The 20,110-nt window shown below is 41.4% G+C and overlaps 1 protein-coding gene across 1 annotated transcript; it reads left to right on the top strand.

The window, feature by feature from the left end:
- The first annotated feature begins 1,671 nt into the window (after positions 1 to 1,671).
- LOC111731239 (epididymal protein 13-like) lies at positions 1,672 to 19,626 on the top strand. Its single transcript, XM_023522727.1, has 6 exons — positions 1,672 to 1,756; positions 13,300 to 13,326; positions 14,087 to 14,113; positions 15,831 to 15,955; positions 18,115 to 18,152; positions 19,599 to 19,626. Exons 1-6 carry the CDS (start codon positions 1,672 to 1,674, stop codon positions 19,624 to 19,626), a joined length of 330 nt encoding a protein of 109 aa, XP_023378495.1.
- Positions 19,627 to 20,110: the final 484 nt, after the last annotated feature.

Here is a 20,110-nt window from a genome sequence, read left to right as displayed (position 1 = left end):
GGCTAGACCATGTTTCATTTATCTGTTCAGCCATCGGTGGACACTTGGGTCACTGCCACCTTTTTGCCCTTGTGAATAATGCCTCTGTGAACATTCGTATGTGTGTTACGGACTAACCATGTGTGTCCAATCTACATTCATATGTGAACATTTGAATCTCCAGTGACATGGCATTTGGAGGTGACATTTTCAGGAGATGATGAGGGCCTTCATGATGAGATCAGTGCCCTTATAAGAAGAGACGTGTGAGCTTGCTCTCACTCTCTGCCCTCTGCCGGATGAAGACACAATAAGAAGGTGGCCACCAGGCAAGGCAGGGTCTCTCCCCAGACACCAGATCTGCTGTCACCTGATCTGGGACACCCAGAGTTTCCTGTTATCATCTTACAATAGCGTAGTATATTTGTTACAACTGATGAGTGGATATTGATACATTATTATTAACTAAAGTCAACAGTTTCTGTTAGAGTTCACTCTGTGGTACATTCTGTGGGTTTAGATAAATGTGTAATGTCATGTGGCCACCATCAAGGTACTCTACAGAAGAGTCTCACTGCCCTAAAACTCCCTTGTGCTCTATCTCTTTATAGTATGCTTCACTTTTATGATAAAAAAAGCGTTAAAGTCTTACTTACAAAACTCTGTGGCTAGTGACTATTTAAAATCTGGGAGAAAAGTCCAATGTGCATCATGCATAAATAATAAAGCACTTTAAATGCTTAAGCATGAAAAGATCACTTCTTAAGACACATGTGCACATGGGCTGAGAGGTAGTATATATGCGATATATCCTTATATTACATTCTTAATATATGGACAGAGACTGTGCAATGTTCTATGTGCTTTATAGATATATACACAATCTTTTCAACAACTCCATGAGGTTGGAAATACCATTGTTCCCATTTTGCAGATGAGGAAACTGAGGCATAAAGTGGCTACATCATTTGTTCAGGGCCCGCAGCTAGTATTAGAGAGAAGTATAAATGCAGACCCCTTGGGGAGGGGACACACACGGGAGTGTGAAAACAATGTTTATTTCTGATAGGCACGTCATTGTTTGATCAATTGTTTTTCTGAGATTTACAATTTGTCTAGGACGAGCTCAACAACATTTTTCTGCAAAGGGCTAGATGATGAATGTTTTAGGCCTATGGGTCAGACAGTCTCTGTCACAACTGCTGTACTCTGCCACTGCAGCATGAAAAGCAGGCACAACTTCAAAATGAATGGGAGTGTTCCAATAAAATGTTATTTATGGACACCGACACTGGAATTCCTTATCATTTTTATGTCATGAAATATTCTTTTGTCTTTTTACCTCCTCAACCGTTAAAAACTAAAAACTAAAAACCACTCTTAGCTCATTGGTTTCACCAAAACAGGAGACAAGCAGAATTTGGCTTGCAGGTCCTAGCATGGCAGGTATGCTCACCCTGAAATTATCCTAAAGTGACACTTTAAGATCAATAAACAGCTGCCAGCAGGAAGAAGCAGTTCTATGTCAGCAGCTGGTGGCGTGGGCACAAGTCTGGGTGCCTGCTGGTCCTCTAGGTCTGCCACAGGGCCTGTGTGGGCAGCTGGCTTTGCCCTTGGGATTTGAGAGAATAGGCACGAGTAGAGTCCTGTTTGTCCTAGAAAGAGGACATCTACCCCAACCCTGGCCCTGCCATGCACAGCTCAGAGCCTCTCCTGAAGATGGCCCTGCCGATTCTGCTGTTCCTGGGACTGGCCGAAGCCTGCATTCCTCGGGAAGGTAATGCCCGCACCCGCTTCTGGTCTCCCTTCCACTTCTTCTGACCTTGCACTGGCTCCTGAAGTGTTACTTGGCTCCTTGTTTCAGGTTCAGACTTCCTCTATGCTTTTCCCTTGGTGGGGATGGTGGGACAGAGGAGTCCTGGGCACCGTGGCTGCTGCCCTTGTAGATAGACAGACTTGCGTCTGCATCCTGTGTTGTCACAGACTCTGCCTGGTGGGGCCACGTTGCCTAAACAAGCCTCATTGTCCTTGCTGGTCCAGTGGGCCCCATAAGACTCTCCAGCCCGCAGGATGGCTGTATGTTGTTGATGAGTTTGTTTGTGTAGGGGCACAGAGTTCTAGTGAGACTCGAGACCTCCACAATATAAAGACACTATATGTTGGGAAGAGGACCAGAGTCTTGTCACAAAGTTGAGTTTTTATATCCTCGCTCACTCTGATACACAAGTAAACACACCCTAGTGTGGCAATTAAGAGAAGGGCTCTCTGGATAAATGACATTTTAGGAGACACCTCAATGACATGTAGGAGATAGCCAGCTAAAGAGTTAGGGAAGTTAGTTCTGGGCAAGAAAATTGTATGTGCAGAAGTCCTGGGGCAGGAAGGTGCTGGGTCCCTGCATGGATCTGAGAGAAGGTGGTGTGTCTGGAGCATGGTGGATGGGGTGAGGGGCATGGCAAGTGGGGATGTTACAAGGAGGAACAGAGAGGAGGCAGGAACCAGAACACACAGGGTCTTGTGGGTCATATTAAGGGTATAGATATCACAGGTGCAAAAGGAAGCTAATAAAGGGTTTTCATCAGGAGAGTGTGAATTTTAGGTGTGTGTATGTGTTAAACAATTACCCTTGAGTGGGAACAGAATAGACAAGAAACAGAATAGAAGCAAGGATCCCAGTTATGAGACTGTTGCAAGTATCAGGGTGGAGGCAGGAATATGTAGAAGGTTGTGAGGCATTTGGGAGCACAAGTTCATGGGATTGAATGATGGCTGAGATGCTGGAGGTTGGTGACAGATGAGATGGATGGATGAGGAAAGACTCTTATTTCTTTTCTTTTCTTTCCTTTCTTTTTTCTTTTTCTTTTTTTTTTTTTTACAACTGGATGATTGAGGTTTCCCTTAACTGATATAGGAAAGTACTGTGGAGCAAACTAATGTTTTAAACTTTATTTCGAAGTAATCTTAGACTTACAGAAAAGCCACAAAGACAGCCAGAGTTCCCGAATACACTTCATCCAACTTCCTTTAATGTTACTGTCTTACCAAGACCTGAATACCAGCACAGAACTACTAACTGAATTATAGACCTTACTCCAATTTCACTAGTTTTTCCATGAATGTCCTTTTTCTATTTGAGGATCCAGTCCAGCATCCCACATGGTACCAAGTTATCATATCTCCTTACTCTTGTGATTTCCTCTTGGAATCTGTGACTAAAGTGTGTCCATCTTTCATGACCTTGAGACTTTTGAAGAGCCCTGGTCAGATATCTGCAGAATGTCTCTCAATTTGAGCTTGTCATAAGTTTTCTTGTGATAACATTGAGGTTTTACATTTTTGGCAGGAATACCACAGAGGTGATGCTATGCCCCTTCTTGTACATTTTGTTGGGGATTACATAATGTTGATATGTCTCATTCCCCATGATGTTAACTTTGATCACTTGGTTAAGGTGGTATCTGCCAGTGTCTCCACTGTTACTATTTGCCCCTTTGTAATTAATAAATATCCAGGGGGACATAGTCGGAAACTATGCAAATATCCTGTTTCTCCTCAAACATTTGCTCACCAATCTTAGCATACATCTGTGGATATTGCCTGCAAAAATTATTACTGTCATGTTTGTACAATGGTGATTTTCTATTTCTCTTCTTCCTTCTACATGTATTAGTTGGAATTCTTCTGTAAGGAAGAGCTGAATCTTCTCTCCCCCCACCCACACCCATTTGTTTATTCAAGTACTTATTTATGTCAGTGTGAACTCATGGATATTTATTTTTATTAATAAAAAAACATTAATTTTTGATGGGTGGGAGGGCGATGACCACAAATTATCTTTTGGACATGCCAAGTCCGAATAGCCTGTATAATATTCATGACATCCAGAGGTCACAGCTTCCATGAGAACACAGCCTGAGGTATGTCTTGTTTACTTCTGTACCAGTAGCTCTCTCCCCAGCCAGTCTTGCAAATGCTCACAGGGCTAGGGCTCAGTCTAATTCATTTGAATCCCCAGAGCCAGCATACACTGGTGTCCAGAGTATGTACCAAATGAATGTTAGTTGGTTAGATGATGGATGAATGATGAATGGATGATAGATGGATAATGGATGAATGGATAAGTGAATAAATGATGGATGGATGATGGATGAATGATGAATGGATGATAGATGGATAATGGATGAATGGATAAGTGAATGAATGAATAGATGATGGATGGGTGATGGACGAATGATGAATGGATGATAGATGGATAACAGATGAATGGATAAGTGAATAAATGATGGATGGATGATGGATGAATGATGGCTGGATGAATGGATGGACTCAAGTGGCCTTGATGATACAAGTTGGTGGGTTAGCTGGTCTCCAGTGACATGTCCAGCTCTGGTCTCCTTGGTCATTGCAGTAATCTCAGTCTAATGTTGAATTCTCTCTCTGCTCTCTGCTTCCTACTCCTGCTGGATCCGATGGCTAACACCTTTGCTTCCAGTCGCAGTTGAAGAAAAAAGTAAGAACTGTGGAAACTCTAAGTTTGTATTCCCATAGCTAACTCCTTTTAGATTCCTTTGGATCTTAAAACTATACAGGAAATTGTGGAGGAAAGGTGGGACACAGGTTTTGTCTTGGGGGAAGAACATAACTAATAGTTTTGTGTAGTGATAACTACATAAAAATAGTCTCTCATGAAATCCCTCCCCATACAATGGGCAGGAAAATGAAGGCATAAAGAAATGCATGTGAAATTGAGGTGGATAATGTTAATATTAACCCTACTCTTCCTTGCTTTTATTTTCCATGCTGATTCACTGACTCCTTGTTCTATTGTCCCTTCCAGTCAAATGTAAGTACTATCTCTTGCTTCCTACTGGAATAGGGAGCCCTTCAACCCAGAGAAGAAAGGGACAAAAAGGAGAGGCGAAACTGCTAACCACCATTCAACCTGGGTAGATTCAAAGATGCTCTCAATTCTAATATGAGCTCCAAACCCAGAGTCTGCAGATTCCTGGGGGGAAACTGGATGGACTTTGGAGAGGTCAGCAAGTCTCTGTAATTGTGTGAGACTGGGTATGAGAGAGAGAACCTGTGTGGTTTTCTGGGGATATGGGCTTCATAGCTTTGATCAGATTATCAGTAGGATCGGTTACCTTCTGCTCTAAAATGTACAACTGAATTGGATCGGATTGTGTATATTCATTGGTGGATTTTAGATGAAAAAGACATGGTTCAGAGTGGATAAGCCTCCCTCTTTTCCAAGTATTAACCACTCTGGTATCCAGTTGAGAAGTGGAAATGGTGATTGGTTGTTATGGAGACCCTCCTTCTGCCAACCTCCCAAAATTTTGGTGGAGCGGGGAAGACTTGGATGACCCAGGCAACCGATATACCCAGGGTTTCTTGACTTCTGAGATAAATGTGCCTCCAAAGGGGTCCAGGGCTCATAGAATGAAATGGGTCACAGCTTCTCATTCTGGTTCCCTATCCTGTCTCGGGAACTATGGGGTAACATGGGATACAAAGGATGATTTCATTCATTTCATATTCTCTCTGAATCTTTACTGGGAAAATATCCCCATCGGCCACCATCGGTCTTCTCCTTCCTGCTGCTTGCATGTCGACAGTGCTGAAAGGTAAGACTTGTACCGTCTCTCTCCCTTTAGATTCTGATTGCCCTTGTCTGATAGGAAATTTCTGTTGACCTTCAATGCATCTTTCTTCCTCTACAACCAGTTCGATGAAATGAAACCACAGCTTTATGATTGAGTTTGCAAGTTGGGTAGGCAAGAGGCTAAGTCAAGAAGTAGGATGATAACCAGTAGAAAGGGCATAGGCTCAGCATCATGCACCTCTGTCTTCAGAGCCCAGGTGTTGTAAGAAACACCTGCAGTTCAGAATTTTCCTAGCAGAATGTCTGGTGCTTGGAGCAATAAGAACATCAGAAGCAGATGTAGACTTGCACACAAGGGAGGGCGCACACACCCGACCGATTCCGAGACTTCTTGCTCTAGGGACTAGAAAAGGATACTTTAGAGGATAAGAAAAAGATACTTGAGAAGAAATAGCTGAGAACACGGTGGTGGCTTTGAGGCTGAATGTGGGAGTTGGCTGTAGCTTGTATTTACTAACCTGATAGTAACTATTAATAAATTACAAAGCCAGCATTGTAGGGAAACTTTATAAATAGCCATGGAGACAGAGGTGGGGGATGCTAGCATTGCCGTTCCTCCTCTCCCTTATCCATGTAAATAACACATTTCCAGTCTCTGACTCTTCTTCCAAACTGTCTCCACAACACCCAGGTTGGCGGCTCCTTTTTAGCGGGACAATCTTGGAGCAGTCATTTTGCCTCTCTGTACCTACTTCATGTAATTAAATGCAATCATAGATGTGAAACACTTTTCACCCAAAACCAGCATTCGATATTTCTTTCTGTTTCTATCCCCTACCCCTACTACACACATATGCACACAATCATCCCTATGTAGGAAGATGATGATGATGATGATGATGATGATGATGATTATACTGTTGTGACTTACATCATGTTACTATTTCTAACATTTACTGAATGTTTACCTTGAGAAATTAGACTAAGAACTCCATGTTCTTAGCATTATCTTCCTTCATTTTCACCATGGCTCCAACTGAAGAGGCATTTTGCAGAGGCATGGAGAGTCCAGTGACCAGCCCAAGATCACCTAGTCAGCAAAATTTATAACTTGGATATCAACCATTTAATCTCACACCTATATTCCTGACAACATTAGGTATTTACCACCTGATAACTTTAAGTGATATGGAAGATGGTTTTGTGAGCTACGTGAATACAAAAATTTCCACCGACAAACGTAGTAGAATCCTTCAGTGCACACAGAGTCTGACTCAAACCCCATAATTGGTATTAATATTCTCATTTTGTAGATGGGGAACTGGAGGGTTTATAGAGGAAATCAAATTGACCTGAGCTTCAATGCTTGTACTTTCACTCATCAGCTTTATGAATCTTTGTAAACTACATAATTTCATGGAGCTTCAGTTATCCCCACCAGCAACATGGGGACAATTCTTTGATCTAAGAGGGCTGATGTGAAGTCAGTAGTAGTAAAGACCTTGGCACCTCTTTCCAGAGTCAATGAAGCATACTTCCTTCCTTGCTTCCAAGCATGATTGAAGAATGGTCTGTGACTGTGTCCCAGTTCACTTAAGCTCTTCCTGAAATGAAATGCAGAGACTCCCCAGAATGTCACAGGGTTCTGAGTCTTAGTCCCTAGCCACTCATCACGACCTGTTGTGAACTGTCCTTGCCAACCTGTCCCCAGAGCCCAGCATCTGATCTTGTTTTTGGTTTTCTTCTTATGGCTTCATCTCCGTGACTTCCTGATCCCACCATTCTTTACCATGTCTGTAACCTTGACCTTCATGCTGACTCTCCTTCTGGATGGGCTGCTATCAGGAATCCTAGGTAAATACCTTGCCACACTCATGGTGACCTTGTACTATGAACTTGGGTGGGAAACTTTGAGCAAGAATTTCTGAGCATCTAATATATACCTGGACTCATGCTTGGGTGATGGAAACCCAAAGATGGATCAGATATGCTCACTCTTGAAGAACTCAGAAATTAGTGGAGAACAGAGACAAATAAATAAAAATTAAATTAGATGAGAGACAAGTGATGCCTGCTAATAATGGTGGGGCTGGGAAAAGGGACAGTGAGAATATTGAGGGAACCATAAAATGTGCCTGAGGCATCATAGCTATACTTTCCAAAGAAGAGATTTTGTTAAATCTGTTGAACTGGATAACTGTATTAATTAGGAATATTTCTTCCTGTTGCATTTGCACATCATTTGGTTTGTCTTCTTCTTCAGGTATGATGAGCAGGTTGTCTGTGGATGGTAAGTGTGAGTATTCTCTTTTTCTTGGTACTTCTTTTCTCCTGTCTACAAGGGAATACAGACTTATGGAGTCAGTTATGTTTTTACTTATTCAGTTAAAATGAACATTTTATTCATTTATTTAATTTAGATTTTATTGATTTATTTTGGAAGAACCATTCGGATAGTATCCAATCATATTTCGTTTCTTTGAGCTTTGAGGTAATAGAAATCTTTATTAGTATGTAACATTAGAGCTAGAAATTTTACCTAATAATTATTATGTTGTAGATTTTTTAAGTTATAAAAATAGTATATGCACATGGGAAAATCTGAGGAAACATAAGATGTGAGTCAAAAATCTTCCTCTTCATCTCATTTCCAGTTCTACTCTCTAGAAACAACCACCATTACTGTCTCTTGTGTATTCTTACAAGATATATCCACACACGTATATGTATATTCTCAACTTTTTGATTTAAAAATATGCATTTCAGCACTAGAATTTTACCTCTTTCTTTCAAATACCTGAATAATATTTTATTCATGCTTATGTAAGTTAACAAATCTCCTGTTCATGGATGTTTTGTTTTTTCTCCAATATATTTTGATTTCAGTTCATTTTTATTCCATTGCAAACAATGCTACAAGGAACATCCTGTACAGTCATTGCTTTTCTTATTTTGCATATACATATCTGTAAGATAAATTCCTAGAAGGGAAATGACTGGGTGAGAGGGCATTTTATCTTTGGACAGAGGTTTAGCAAATTTACACTTTCATCAACTGCCTACAAGGATGCTTATTTCCCCACACTTTTGGCGACATAAGGTATTATCTACCTTTTTGATTTTTGTTAATGGGATGACTGGAAAAAAATGAGTCCTCATTTTTCACAGATAGACTGAACCCCAATAGGTGTCCCTGTCACATCCATGTACTACCAATGCTATCATTTATATTTTTCTTTAAATGGCCTCAGTATTTTACTTAAATAGATATGCCCAAAAAGGAAAGTCTTTACCACTTGAGTAAGTATAAAGCCAATATCCTTTGCTATAAGGAAGAGACAACTGTAAAAATAAGTATAACGAAAACAAAATGTTAATAAATTATAATGTGATACTGTTTTCTGCTGAGACTCTTTGTCTGGAAGCTGTTCTCTCTTTGGTAGAAAGGATGATTAGAGAGGTGTTGTCAACATGTCAGCATCATTTTGAAACATTCTCTCTTCTAGAAAGAATTGTAAAAGGAATCACTTTATCACCATGTGGGAGTTAAAGCTGAACCTGTGTCCACTTGAGATCTTGGCCATAACCACAGTTCAGACTCTGCTACATAGAAGGCACCTGGATCTAGAGATCTAAATAGAGGGAATGTCAGCTAGGCTGTCAAAACAGATGTGCCTGGAGTTTCAACCCAGCTCCATTCTTTGCCAGCATATGGACCAGGGAAAAGTCTGTCTTCTTCCCCTTAAAGTAGGGCTAGCAATATGATGTTAAGAAAAAAATATATTAAAAACTCAGGTACTAGAGAGCTGATTAAAATTGGTTCAACTTCCTCAACCCACCATTTCATGGATTCTGGAGTCCAAAGCCCTCTTTATGGTTTCTGCTACTTATGAGATAACAATTTCTGAGTGTTCTCTCCACTTTGAATTGTCTGTTTTCTCCTTACTCTGAAAGCAGCACTCTCCTTCACTGGTTCCCACAAGGAATCTGTTCATATTCATGATAACCGGATTAGAGTGTCAAGAGTAGTGACAACCCTGAGTAGATGACTTTCTCCACTCAAGTAGATCTGCTCACTCCTCATCTCTCTCTTTCTTCTAACAGGCTGAATTACTCAGCTCTCCCTAATGTCCACTCTCATATAATCCACCTAACTCATAAATGTCAGCCTTCTGTGAACCAGAACCTCGCTCCTCAAAAGGCAGCTAGATTTTATAAAAAAGCAAAACATGCTTTTTATTCCACATGTGAAATGGCCATGAAGCCCAAGATCAATGTAATATAATCATGATTAGGCATAATAACCTAATACCTAGACCTCTGACCTGGAGTTGAGGTGGTCCAGGACAGTCACGGACTTACGGGTCTGGAGATTATCTGACTCAGGATACAAATGGGGAAACTGAGCGCTGGAAAGAAACAGTGCATCAAAGGCAAAGTGGCAACTAACAAGAATTACATAAAGCACCTTTCAACTTCCTGCATTCTCTAGCTCTAGATACTCTCATGCCACAGTCATCTTCTACTATTGTGCCCCACGGAGAGTCTCTCTCGATCCTTCCAAAACTCCATATGGACACGTTCACACCCAACACCATGTCTACACTGTTCTCTCTGCCTGGGGTGCTTTTCTCTCTCCCTTTCCAGATGTTTTCACCTGGCTAACCCCTACTCATCTTTCAGGTTTCAGACCCAGCAACGAATCCTGTAAGATGCCTTCCCTGGTACCCCCCGCAAAAGTCAGCAACTATTGCCTTTATAGGTTCCCATTGTATCCTGCAGGTCTACCCAGAAACACACATCCCACCTGTACTCAGTGCTCAGTGTATGACTCTGTTTCCTGCTTCTCTGACTAGACTCAGCTCACTGACATTCCCTGTGCGTTGGGACCTTGCTCACGTAGCTTTCCATGTGTCCTCCATACCATGCACATGATGGATGTCTCATCTATATTATTTAGAGAGAAAGATGAACTACATGATAAAATGTGAGTCTTATCTGCCTCATCTCTGGTAGCACTTCTGCCTCTGCTTTCCTCTGACTGGTCAGGGACACTTCCTTGGTGAGGGTCTAGGATCCCAGCCTTAATGTTGATTTCTCTCTTTACTCTGCACCTTCATTGGAACCTGGCTCCCTGCATTCTCACCTCCAGATAGGACAGAAGAAGAAAGTAAGTACTATGATAGTCTTGGGTTTGTGTCCTTGAGATTACCTTCTCGGAATGCCTTCTAAGCATGGAAACTCCTCCAAAATTCTGTGGATGGGCCCTGGCATTTAGACATTGGCCTGGGGTCAGGAGTATAATCAGTGCTAACAGACTCCAGTGAAGAATGGAAGCTGTGGCAGGCTGGTAGAAGTTTAACAGACATCTCTGTGTGTGATGGGTGGGGAAGGGAGCCCTAATTTGGAGCAATTGCCAATTTCTATGGTGTAAATACTTTAACTATGATTGGTTTCAAGCTATTAATGGTTTCACAGCCAGCTTGTAAAGTCCCCCCAAATTTAACCATCGTCTTTTGTGAACTAGCTCCAGCATGCAGGTGCAGTAGACAAATGCAATTGCAGATCTTTCATCTCAAGTCCTGCTTCCCCTCTCCTCTTGAGATGGAGAGGTGGTGATTCAATGGTATTCACCTGCTTTGGATCACTAGTTGGATATTCTAAACTAAACACCCTCAGTGACTATGAATCTTTCTTCTTTCATTTATAAAGCAAGATAATGATGTCATTATTTTAAGAGAGCCTCCCTATGACTGTGAGATTGATGAATATTTAATAAAGTACCAAAAAATGAGTGCATGAAAAAAACTAGTGAAATCTGAGTAAGGTCGATAACAGTATTATGCCATGTCAACTTACTGGCAAGATGCTACCTCTGAGGGAAGCTGGACAATGGGTACACAGGACCCCTCTGTACTATTTTTGCAATATTTTGTGAATCTATAATTAGTACAGATAAAAACTTAATCATTTGAAGAATATTTAATGAAGAATAATGGAATGTACCAGTGGGTGTGAAGGTTGATCCTGTTCTCTTGCTCACTCTTTTCCATGTGGACTTCTTACTTCTGATTCTGTTGCACCCTCCAGTGAAAAGTAAGTTATTTCTTTTTTTTTCTGTGGGTAACTTGGATGTTTTTAGATGTTGGAAAGAAGAGAAAACAAGAAAGAGAAGGGGGTTTGGGGGTTCTTCTCAATTTAAGAACCAGGTTACAAGAGATCCTCTGCTAAGGGAGGTCCCAATCTACTGTCTCCACCTCTGAATGAGGCTCAGAATGAGCTGCTTGGGTCCAAACACCCTGAGATTGAATGGAAAATATCAAGAGTGTGTCTGGGATGTAGGTGGGTTCATGACCAAATGGGATGAATACCCAAGGAAATCAGGTACCTGGGGATTCTGGCCACCTGGATGAATGTGTATCCAAAGAGACAAGTACAGTAGAAGCATCTAGAATCACCCACCTCAGCTCACAGCCAATCCCATGAAATCTGAGAGATTTCCCTCCTACGTGAGACTCTCTTGAGAACCACCATGGTGAAATGAGCTAAGAAGGAGTCATTAATACCTTTCTTGTCCTCTCCCCTCTGTTTCTGTTGATGTCAATGATTCCTACTGGATTTTCTCCTCCTTGCTGCTCACATCTCATCAGTATTGAAACGTAAGATTCTTCTTTCCCATCCTTGCCCCTCCCTCCTTCTGCCATGTTTGCTTTCTTATGTTTGTGCAAGGGTCTATTCCTAGCCATGGATTATCTCTCAGGTAATTTTCCTCTTTAGCCTAGAGACTGGAAAAAATCTGCATTACCTTCCCCTTCAGAAAGATGGGGTACCTCAGGAGAACCAACCTCCTTTTCAAGTCAGGGATAAGGACAATATTATGATAATGATGATGATGACCATAATTTAAAGTCTTTAAGAGTTTCCTAGGCACCAGGCACCAGAAGCAGAAACTTTAACATATTATGTTATGTATTCCCCCCAAAACTTCTTCACAAGGCAGGCATTATTCGTCTGAGGTATGTAAGGTATGTCAAATGGTGACACTAAGTACATGAAGAAGGAGTGGTGGCTGCCTTCCCAACCAATGCAAGCCATTTAAGTCATTAGATTTCGCCTCTGACCCATATAACAAAGCATCTGGTGGTCTCCCCTGGTTCCTTGCCATAAGTCCTAACTGCTCACCATGACCCACCTGGGCTCTGCTGCCATTTACTCCCAATCGCCTGCCTTCTGATCATGTGGTTTTTTTTCCTACTTATGGTCTCATCTCTCATGGTCCCTTGGACTCAACATCCTGGAATTTGTCTGTGATCATGGTCTTGCCTCCAAACCATACTTCCTTCTGGATGGGCAACATCAGAGATCCTAGGTGAATATTTCACTCTGTGCATGCCTGGGGATTTTGGTGGAGAAGTTTTTTTGGCGAAAACATTCTTTAACACTTAGCGTATGCCAGAACCATGGAGGGCGGCAGAAACCCAAAAAATGAAGCTGATATGCTGTACCACCATATAAACTCATAGTTTGATGGGAGAGACAGACAAATAGTTATGATACAATAGGAATCAATGTCCTCAGGGAGGGGCAGTGAGAAAAGGTGAGAGATAGCTTGAGGTGAACTTATTGAAGCTGTTGGTCTAGGGGTGTTTACTATGCTGCCTTTTGTAATTCAATTTGTATGTTATATGTTGTTTGAATATTGTTTTCCATAGGTTTGCTGAGCCTCCAAGTGTTAAGTGGTAAGTGGTAACTGTTATTTGACCCCACTGTTTGTTTTTGCTCCTGTGCACAGAAATAGAGTTATTAGTTTTTTTTATGTTAAAGGAGACTTTAGATATCATCAAATCTTACACTCATTGTCATCATCATTATCATTAGCATCATAAATGTTTAATATTTTTTCATTCATCCAACAACAAACACTAATTAATATTAGCTACTCTGTTCTAAGTCCTGTTCTAGATGTTAGAGATATAGCAGAAAATAGAATGGACAAAAATCTGTATCCAGATGGAACCAATTAGAAGAGAAAGAAAAAATGTAGGTTAAATCTGTTGGACACTGAAAAGTCCTATGCAGATAGTAGGGTAAAGGTGGCAAAAATGCAGTGTGGGAGAGGTTGATATGTTTTGAAAGGGTGATCAGGGAAAGTGACATTTCAGCAGACTTGAAGGAGGTGAGAGAGCCAGTTATGTGTATGAGGGTTAAGGGTATTCCAGGCAGAGGGAACAGCATGTGCAGAGGCCATGAAGCAGGAGAGGGCCTGGGGTCAAGGGAAGCAAGGAGGTGAGTTGCATTCCCTTCTCTTTTCATCCCAGGGCATCTAGAGCACTGTTATTTTGGTCTCCATCCATTTCACAATTTGTTAATGATTTTCTTTCTTCCTTTCTCTTTCTCCACCTCCTCTTCTTTTTTCTCCCCTTCCTCCTCCTCTTCCTCCTCCTCCTCTTCTTCCTCCTCTTTTTCCTCCTCCTCTTCCTCTCCCTCCTCCATCTTTAGAAGAAACAAATGACTGCAAGGAAGAAGGTAAGTGCATGGAATCTAGAGGACTATGAGTTCCTTCAGTCTGGGTTACAAAAAAAGTGAATATCTCAAGTAACCAAGGTCAGGGCTTCAGTACCTGAGGGGATGTCCTTTGAAGGACATCCAAAGCATTCAGACCACCTTGCCTTCTTCATGCTTTACCTTCTTCATCCTCCCCCCACCCCTTATAGGTAACCACTATTCTGTGATTCTATTTATGAGTTTGTTAAACATGAAATTTTTGTCTTTCCAAAGTTGTCTATATGTTGGTTTATAAAGCAAGCCTCAATCCATTTTGGATTGAAGTCATTTAAAGTATCTTTCTGGGTATAATGGAATTAGGCTATAATCACCAATAAAAAGTATTAGATAATCCAAACTTACAAATTAATAGATATACTTCTAAATAACTTATGGGCCAAAGGAGAAATCAGAAAAAAAATGAGAATTTTGAATTGAATGACAGTAAGAATATCACTATCAAACTCTGGAGGATTCAGCCAAAGCTTTGCTTAGAGGGAAATTTATCATCTTAACTGCACACATTTAAGAGAATGGAAGGAAGGAAGATAAAAAGTCAGAACAGTGAACATTAATTTTTTTTTTCTTTTTTGATTCACATTTACCCTGGTCAGTGTTCTATTTTTTTATTTTGGGCCTGTTTAGACAGGTGTATTTAGTCAAAAATCCAGAAATAGCAAAGTTAAAACCACTAGATCAATAAAATAGTATTAAGTAAAGGTTTATTGTTCGTGTAAAAAAAGTTCCTGAACTCAGAGCTTTCAAATTCAAAACTGGCATGAAACTCATGAATATGACATTACAGGATGGCTAATAAAGTGAAAATGAGGAAGCTGTTCACTCTTTACAATGATGGTTATTACAATGGAGGTTTCCAGGTGGCAGGGGATTGCTTAAAAGTAATTATCTCAACTTTTTTTGAAAAGGTTACAAGTTTCTTTTATGATTATCAGAAATAACTTAAGTTTCAATTATGTTCATGAAATAAGCTAGGTTTAGTTTGGCTTACATGGCTTAAAACATTTTTTTTCTGCTCAGGGAATTTTCAAGTCTGGTCTCCATTTTGTACTTAAATTTAACAGTTTATTTGTAATACTTTTGAGTTTTTTGTGTGTAACATTTTCATGAAAAATTAAAGTGAAAAACCAGTACAGCAGAGGAATATAGTTAGTAATAATATAACAACTATGTATGGTGTCAGGTGGGGACTAGACTTATCAGGGGGATCACTTCATAAGTTACATAAACATTTAAACCACTATCCTGTATACCTGAAACTAATATAATATTGTATGCCAACTGTAATTTAAAAATTTTAAAAATTTTGAAAAATGAAAAAAGAGGGAAAGAATGTTGGGTGGGCTAAAAACAATTGTACACCACATTAGGTTTGAAACAAGGAGGTGACATGGTCAGGCCCTGTGGGAGATGGTATGAGGGAGAGGAAGTATGGAGTAGGAAGGTGAAACAACAGTAGTCAACAGGACAGCTGGTGAGGCTGGTGCCTTGGGGATGAAGAAGAGAGGTTGTAGGAACCCAGCAATGATAGACCAACATTTCAGTTCAGGAGGCATGCAGAGATATGGGCATGGAGTTTGAAGGGAGATCTGTGCTGGGAAGGGAGATTCAGAAAGAGCAGGAATTTCTAGACGGGGAGGGAATGCCTTCAGTGTTAGTCATTTCCATCTATTTCTCCCAGTTAAGCTTCTCCCAACTACTATCCCCACCAAGAAACCACCCAAGAAAAGGAACAAATGGAACCTGTTGAAATGTGCCTACATGATGGTCACCTTCTTATTTGTGTCCTACAATAAAGGAGACTGGGTAAGAAGGAGCCTGTTACCTAAGGAGGGAGGAGGGTAAATGGAAGAGGGAGTGGGAGGAATGAGAGGGAAGGAGAGCATAGAAGAAAGGAGGAAGGAAGCAAGGTACCAAACAAATAAAGTATAGGAGGGGAGACTGCCTCCCTAAATCAAATTAACCCTCCTTCTTCCTCTCTTTTTTTCCCTTCCTTCCTTCCTTCCTTCCTTCCTTCCTTCCTTCCTTCCTTCCTTCCTTCCTTCCTTCCTTCCTTCCTTCCTTCTTTCCCTTTCGTCCTTTTTCTTCCCTCTCTCTTATCTCTCTCTCCATCCTCAGACTTGGATAGGAGCCACTCTCTTCTGTACTAACGCAGTCTCAGAGATTCCTATGAAATACTACCACTCATTTATTCCCTCCCTCCATCCCACGTTCTCTTTCTCTCTTTCTTTCTTGCTCCATGAATAAATTTTTTTTATTTGCATTTACCTTTACACTGGTAATCTCCTTCCCCTCTCCCTCCCATCTCCTCTCTTCCCTCTTCCTCCCCCTCTTAATTTAGGGCCTATTTAGATAGGTATGTTTTGTCAAAACGCCAGAAAAAGCAAAGTTAAAACCACCAGATCAGTAAAATCGTGTTAAATAAGAGTTTATTGTTCATTGCTCTTAAGAACCAAGTATTTACTGTTTTTATGGAGATGCTGATGATTAAACTCCCTTTAAATACATCATATTTTGTAAGGTGACAGGCATCAAAAGAGATAACCAAATCACTAAGTGGGAGTGTTTCATAGGCATCACTCTGTTAGAGAAGCAGATGATAGCTCTTATCTAAGCCCAAGGAGAAAATAAACTCCTGAAAAGCTTCCTGAAAGAGATGCCATCTCTGCTCCATTTGGTACAGACTTAGCCAATCAAAGGGGTGGGGGGAGGAAAAGCATTCCAGAAAGAGAAAACATGATATGCATGAGAGTAGAAGTATAGGAGTAGAGGCATGGGAGTAGAAGTATGGAAGCATTACTTGCAAGAAATGGCCAGTAGTCATTCACTCATGCATGCATTCATGCCTCAAAATGTACAAGTGTAGCAGATCCCATTCTGGATGGTGGGGACTCAGGAAAACAAAACCCTTAAGGTTCCCGGGCCCATGGAGCTCACATGATAGGGGCAGGGGAACAGAAATGAAACATGTGGTGAGCTTCAGAAAAGGAAATGAATCAGGGGGATATCACAGAGCAGGTAGGCCAGTGGGGGTCTGGGGAAGCAATATTGAGATGGAGAAATGAACAAGTAGAAGGAGACTGCCTTGAGAATTGCTTGGAGATAGCTCAAGCGACCATGTCCTGAGCAAAGTGACAATGTAAGGCAAAGACGCCAAGGCAGAAATGTGTGACCTTGAGGAACTAAAACAAAATCTATATGAGTGAAGACGGGGAGAGGGTGTCCAGATCATGAAGGGGCCACATAGACCCTGGCAAGATGGAAAATTTCATCTTAAGTTTGGTGGCAAGCCCGTAGGCGAGATTGATTTGAGGTGTGAAAGGATAGCTCTGGTACTGTAGCAGGCAGTGAGTTGGAATCAAGCCAACAATGGAAGCAGAAGGACTGAGAGAGGGTGGTCTGAGTGGCCTGGGCAGGATAATATTGGTGATTGTATGGAGATGAGGAGGGCCTTGTAGCAGCAGTTCAAGAAGAAGTGCTAATGGAGTGGGTAGGCCCAGGCTTGGGCTTGAGACATGGGTTAGGCCAGTGGTTCTCAAATGGAGGTGACTTTACCACCTAGGGAACACTCAGCAATGTCTGGAGGCATTTTTGGTTGTCATGACTGGAGGAAGAGGTGCTAGTGGGAGAGGCCAGGGATGCTGCTAAATATCCTGCATTGCAGAGGACAGCTCTCACAACAGAATGGATCAAGATGGGTCAAATGTCAGTAGTGATGAGGACGGTGTCACTTATGGGGGTTGGGAGAACTGGCTAGAAGATGGGGCAGAACATGGGAGCAGTGAGAGGTGAGGCTAGATAAATCATCAAGACCACCGGATATTGCAACAAGAGAGAAGGGGGAAAGAGAGGTAGGCAGGAAAGGAAGAAAGAAGGAGTAGGGAGAAAAGGAAGGAGAGAAGTTGACTTGCCTCACCCCTACCATTTCTTTCTGTTTCCGGTTCACTCCTTCATCAATCTCCCAGTGTTACTGTCACTACTGTAACCCAGAAGTGGACATCAGGTATGTTATGGCAGGGAAGAGGGTTTTGTCCACTACTGGGGTGAGAAGGCTTGGTTCCAACTGCCTAGTGTTTGAGTAGGGAACCTAAGGTGGGTTTAGACACTCCAATTGTAGGATCACAGAATTATATGAAAAATCCCAGTTTCATCACTTTTAATCTCAAGCCACTAACATGGCCAGTGAAGAGAATTACAAATGATAAAGACATGGAGAACTGTAGGAATTCATTTATGAATTCTCTCAAATTTTATGTTGGGTTTTTAAAGTTGTGGTAAAATACAAATAGCGTGAATTTACTATTAGTGATATTTGATGCAGTCACAATGTTGTGCAACCATCGCCACTTTCTAGCTCTGGAAAAGTTTTAGCATCCCAAAAGAAAGCCCTGTACCCATAAGTAGTCCCTCCACTCAGCCCCTGGCAACCACTAATCTATTCTATCTATGGATTTACCTATTTTGGCCATTTTATAGAAATGGAGTCATATACTATGTGGCCTTGTGTGTCTGACTTTATTCACTTTGCATAATGTTTTCAAGGTTCATCCAGGTTGTAGCATGCATAAGTACATTATTCTTTTACATTGCTGAATAGTATTCCAGTGAATGGATATGCCACAATTATTTATCCATTTACTAGCTGAAGGACATTTGAGTTGTGTTCACCTTTTGACTATTGTGAATAATGCTGCTATGAGCACTTGTGTACAAGTTTTTGTTTGAACAACTGTTTCCAAATTTTTGAGTACATACCTAGTAGTCAAATTGTTGGGTCATTTGGTAATTCTGTTCAACTTATTGAAGAACTCATTCAGTAAATTTTTATTGAGCAACTACTCTTTCATGGATCCTAGATTTGTTAAAATGGTGAATTTTATGTTATGTGGGTTTTACTACAATTTAAAAAAACTATAAAAAGGGGTGGAGGCTGGAGTCGCCCTTGGGCTGTAATTTGTAGACCTCTGCACTAGACTGTGAGCCCCTCTGGGAGCAAGAAGTCTACTTTCTCTGTCCCCGAGACTCCAGTGCTCAGAGCAAATCTTATATATTTGCTCCCTGCACTAACCCTGCATGATTCAGTGTGCCAGGCTGGGGGTACAGTGGAGCTGCAGCAGAGGAAGTCCCTGAGTTCATGGAGGTCACCCTCTAGTGGGAGGGCAAGAGAAAACTAGCGATCATATGAGATTTCCATTAGGCCAAACAGAGTGCTGTGGCAGAGAGGAGCTTTCTACTGGGTATTCAGAAGAACCCCTCACTGAAGAGAAGGTATTTGTACTGAGTGATGGGGAAGGGCCACCTGGCTGAGATGTAGGAAGAGTGTTCCATGTAGTGGAATAGCTGATGCGTTGGAGAGACAGAATGAGTGGAGCAGAGTGAGTAAAGAGAGTGGTCTGGGATGCAAACTGATGCACAAATAAATTTCTCCCTTTTTTCTTCCCTTCCTTAGAAATGACCCCTGCTGTTCTTTTTATTGACCCTCCTCTACCTCAGCTCAACCTTCACAAGTCCTCTAACTCCCAGGTAGTCTCACCTCCCAAGAAACCAATCTGTCCCCTGGACTGCCAATTTGGAGGGTAAGGATTTGGGTCCTTTGAGGAAGAACACCTGTCTGTCCAGAGGCGCAGTAGGAAGGTGTCTCTGAGGGCCGTGAGCAGATGGGCCCAGAGAGTAGCTGAGTGAACATCTGCAGGGGTTTCCTCAAAACTTCTCTTCCAGATGTCTTTCAACATTTCTTCACTGTTTCTATAATAAAATGTACGCATGTTGAAATGGCTGAACGCTCAGTTCTTCCATCACCCAACACTGAGAATTAATAATGTGTAAGGTGGCAGGGGTGCCAAGAATTATATATATCATTTAATTCTGGCGACAACGTATAAAGAAGTTCTATTATTCTGCCTGCCTTTATGAAGAAAAGTAGGGCTTCAGAGGGATTGACAGTTTGTCCAAGGTCACACA

Source organism: Pteropus vampyrus, unplaced genomic scaffold (assembly GCF_000151845.1).
Source record: "Pteropus vampyrus isolate Shadow unplaced genomic scaffold, Pvam_2.0 Scaffold357, whole genome shotgun sequence".
NCBI lineage: Eukaryota > Metazoa > Chordata > Mammalia > Chiroptera > Pteropodidae > Pteropus > Pteropus vampyrus.
Note: the sequence above shows the minus strand (reverse complement) of the source record. Positions and strands in the feature narration are given on the sequence as shown.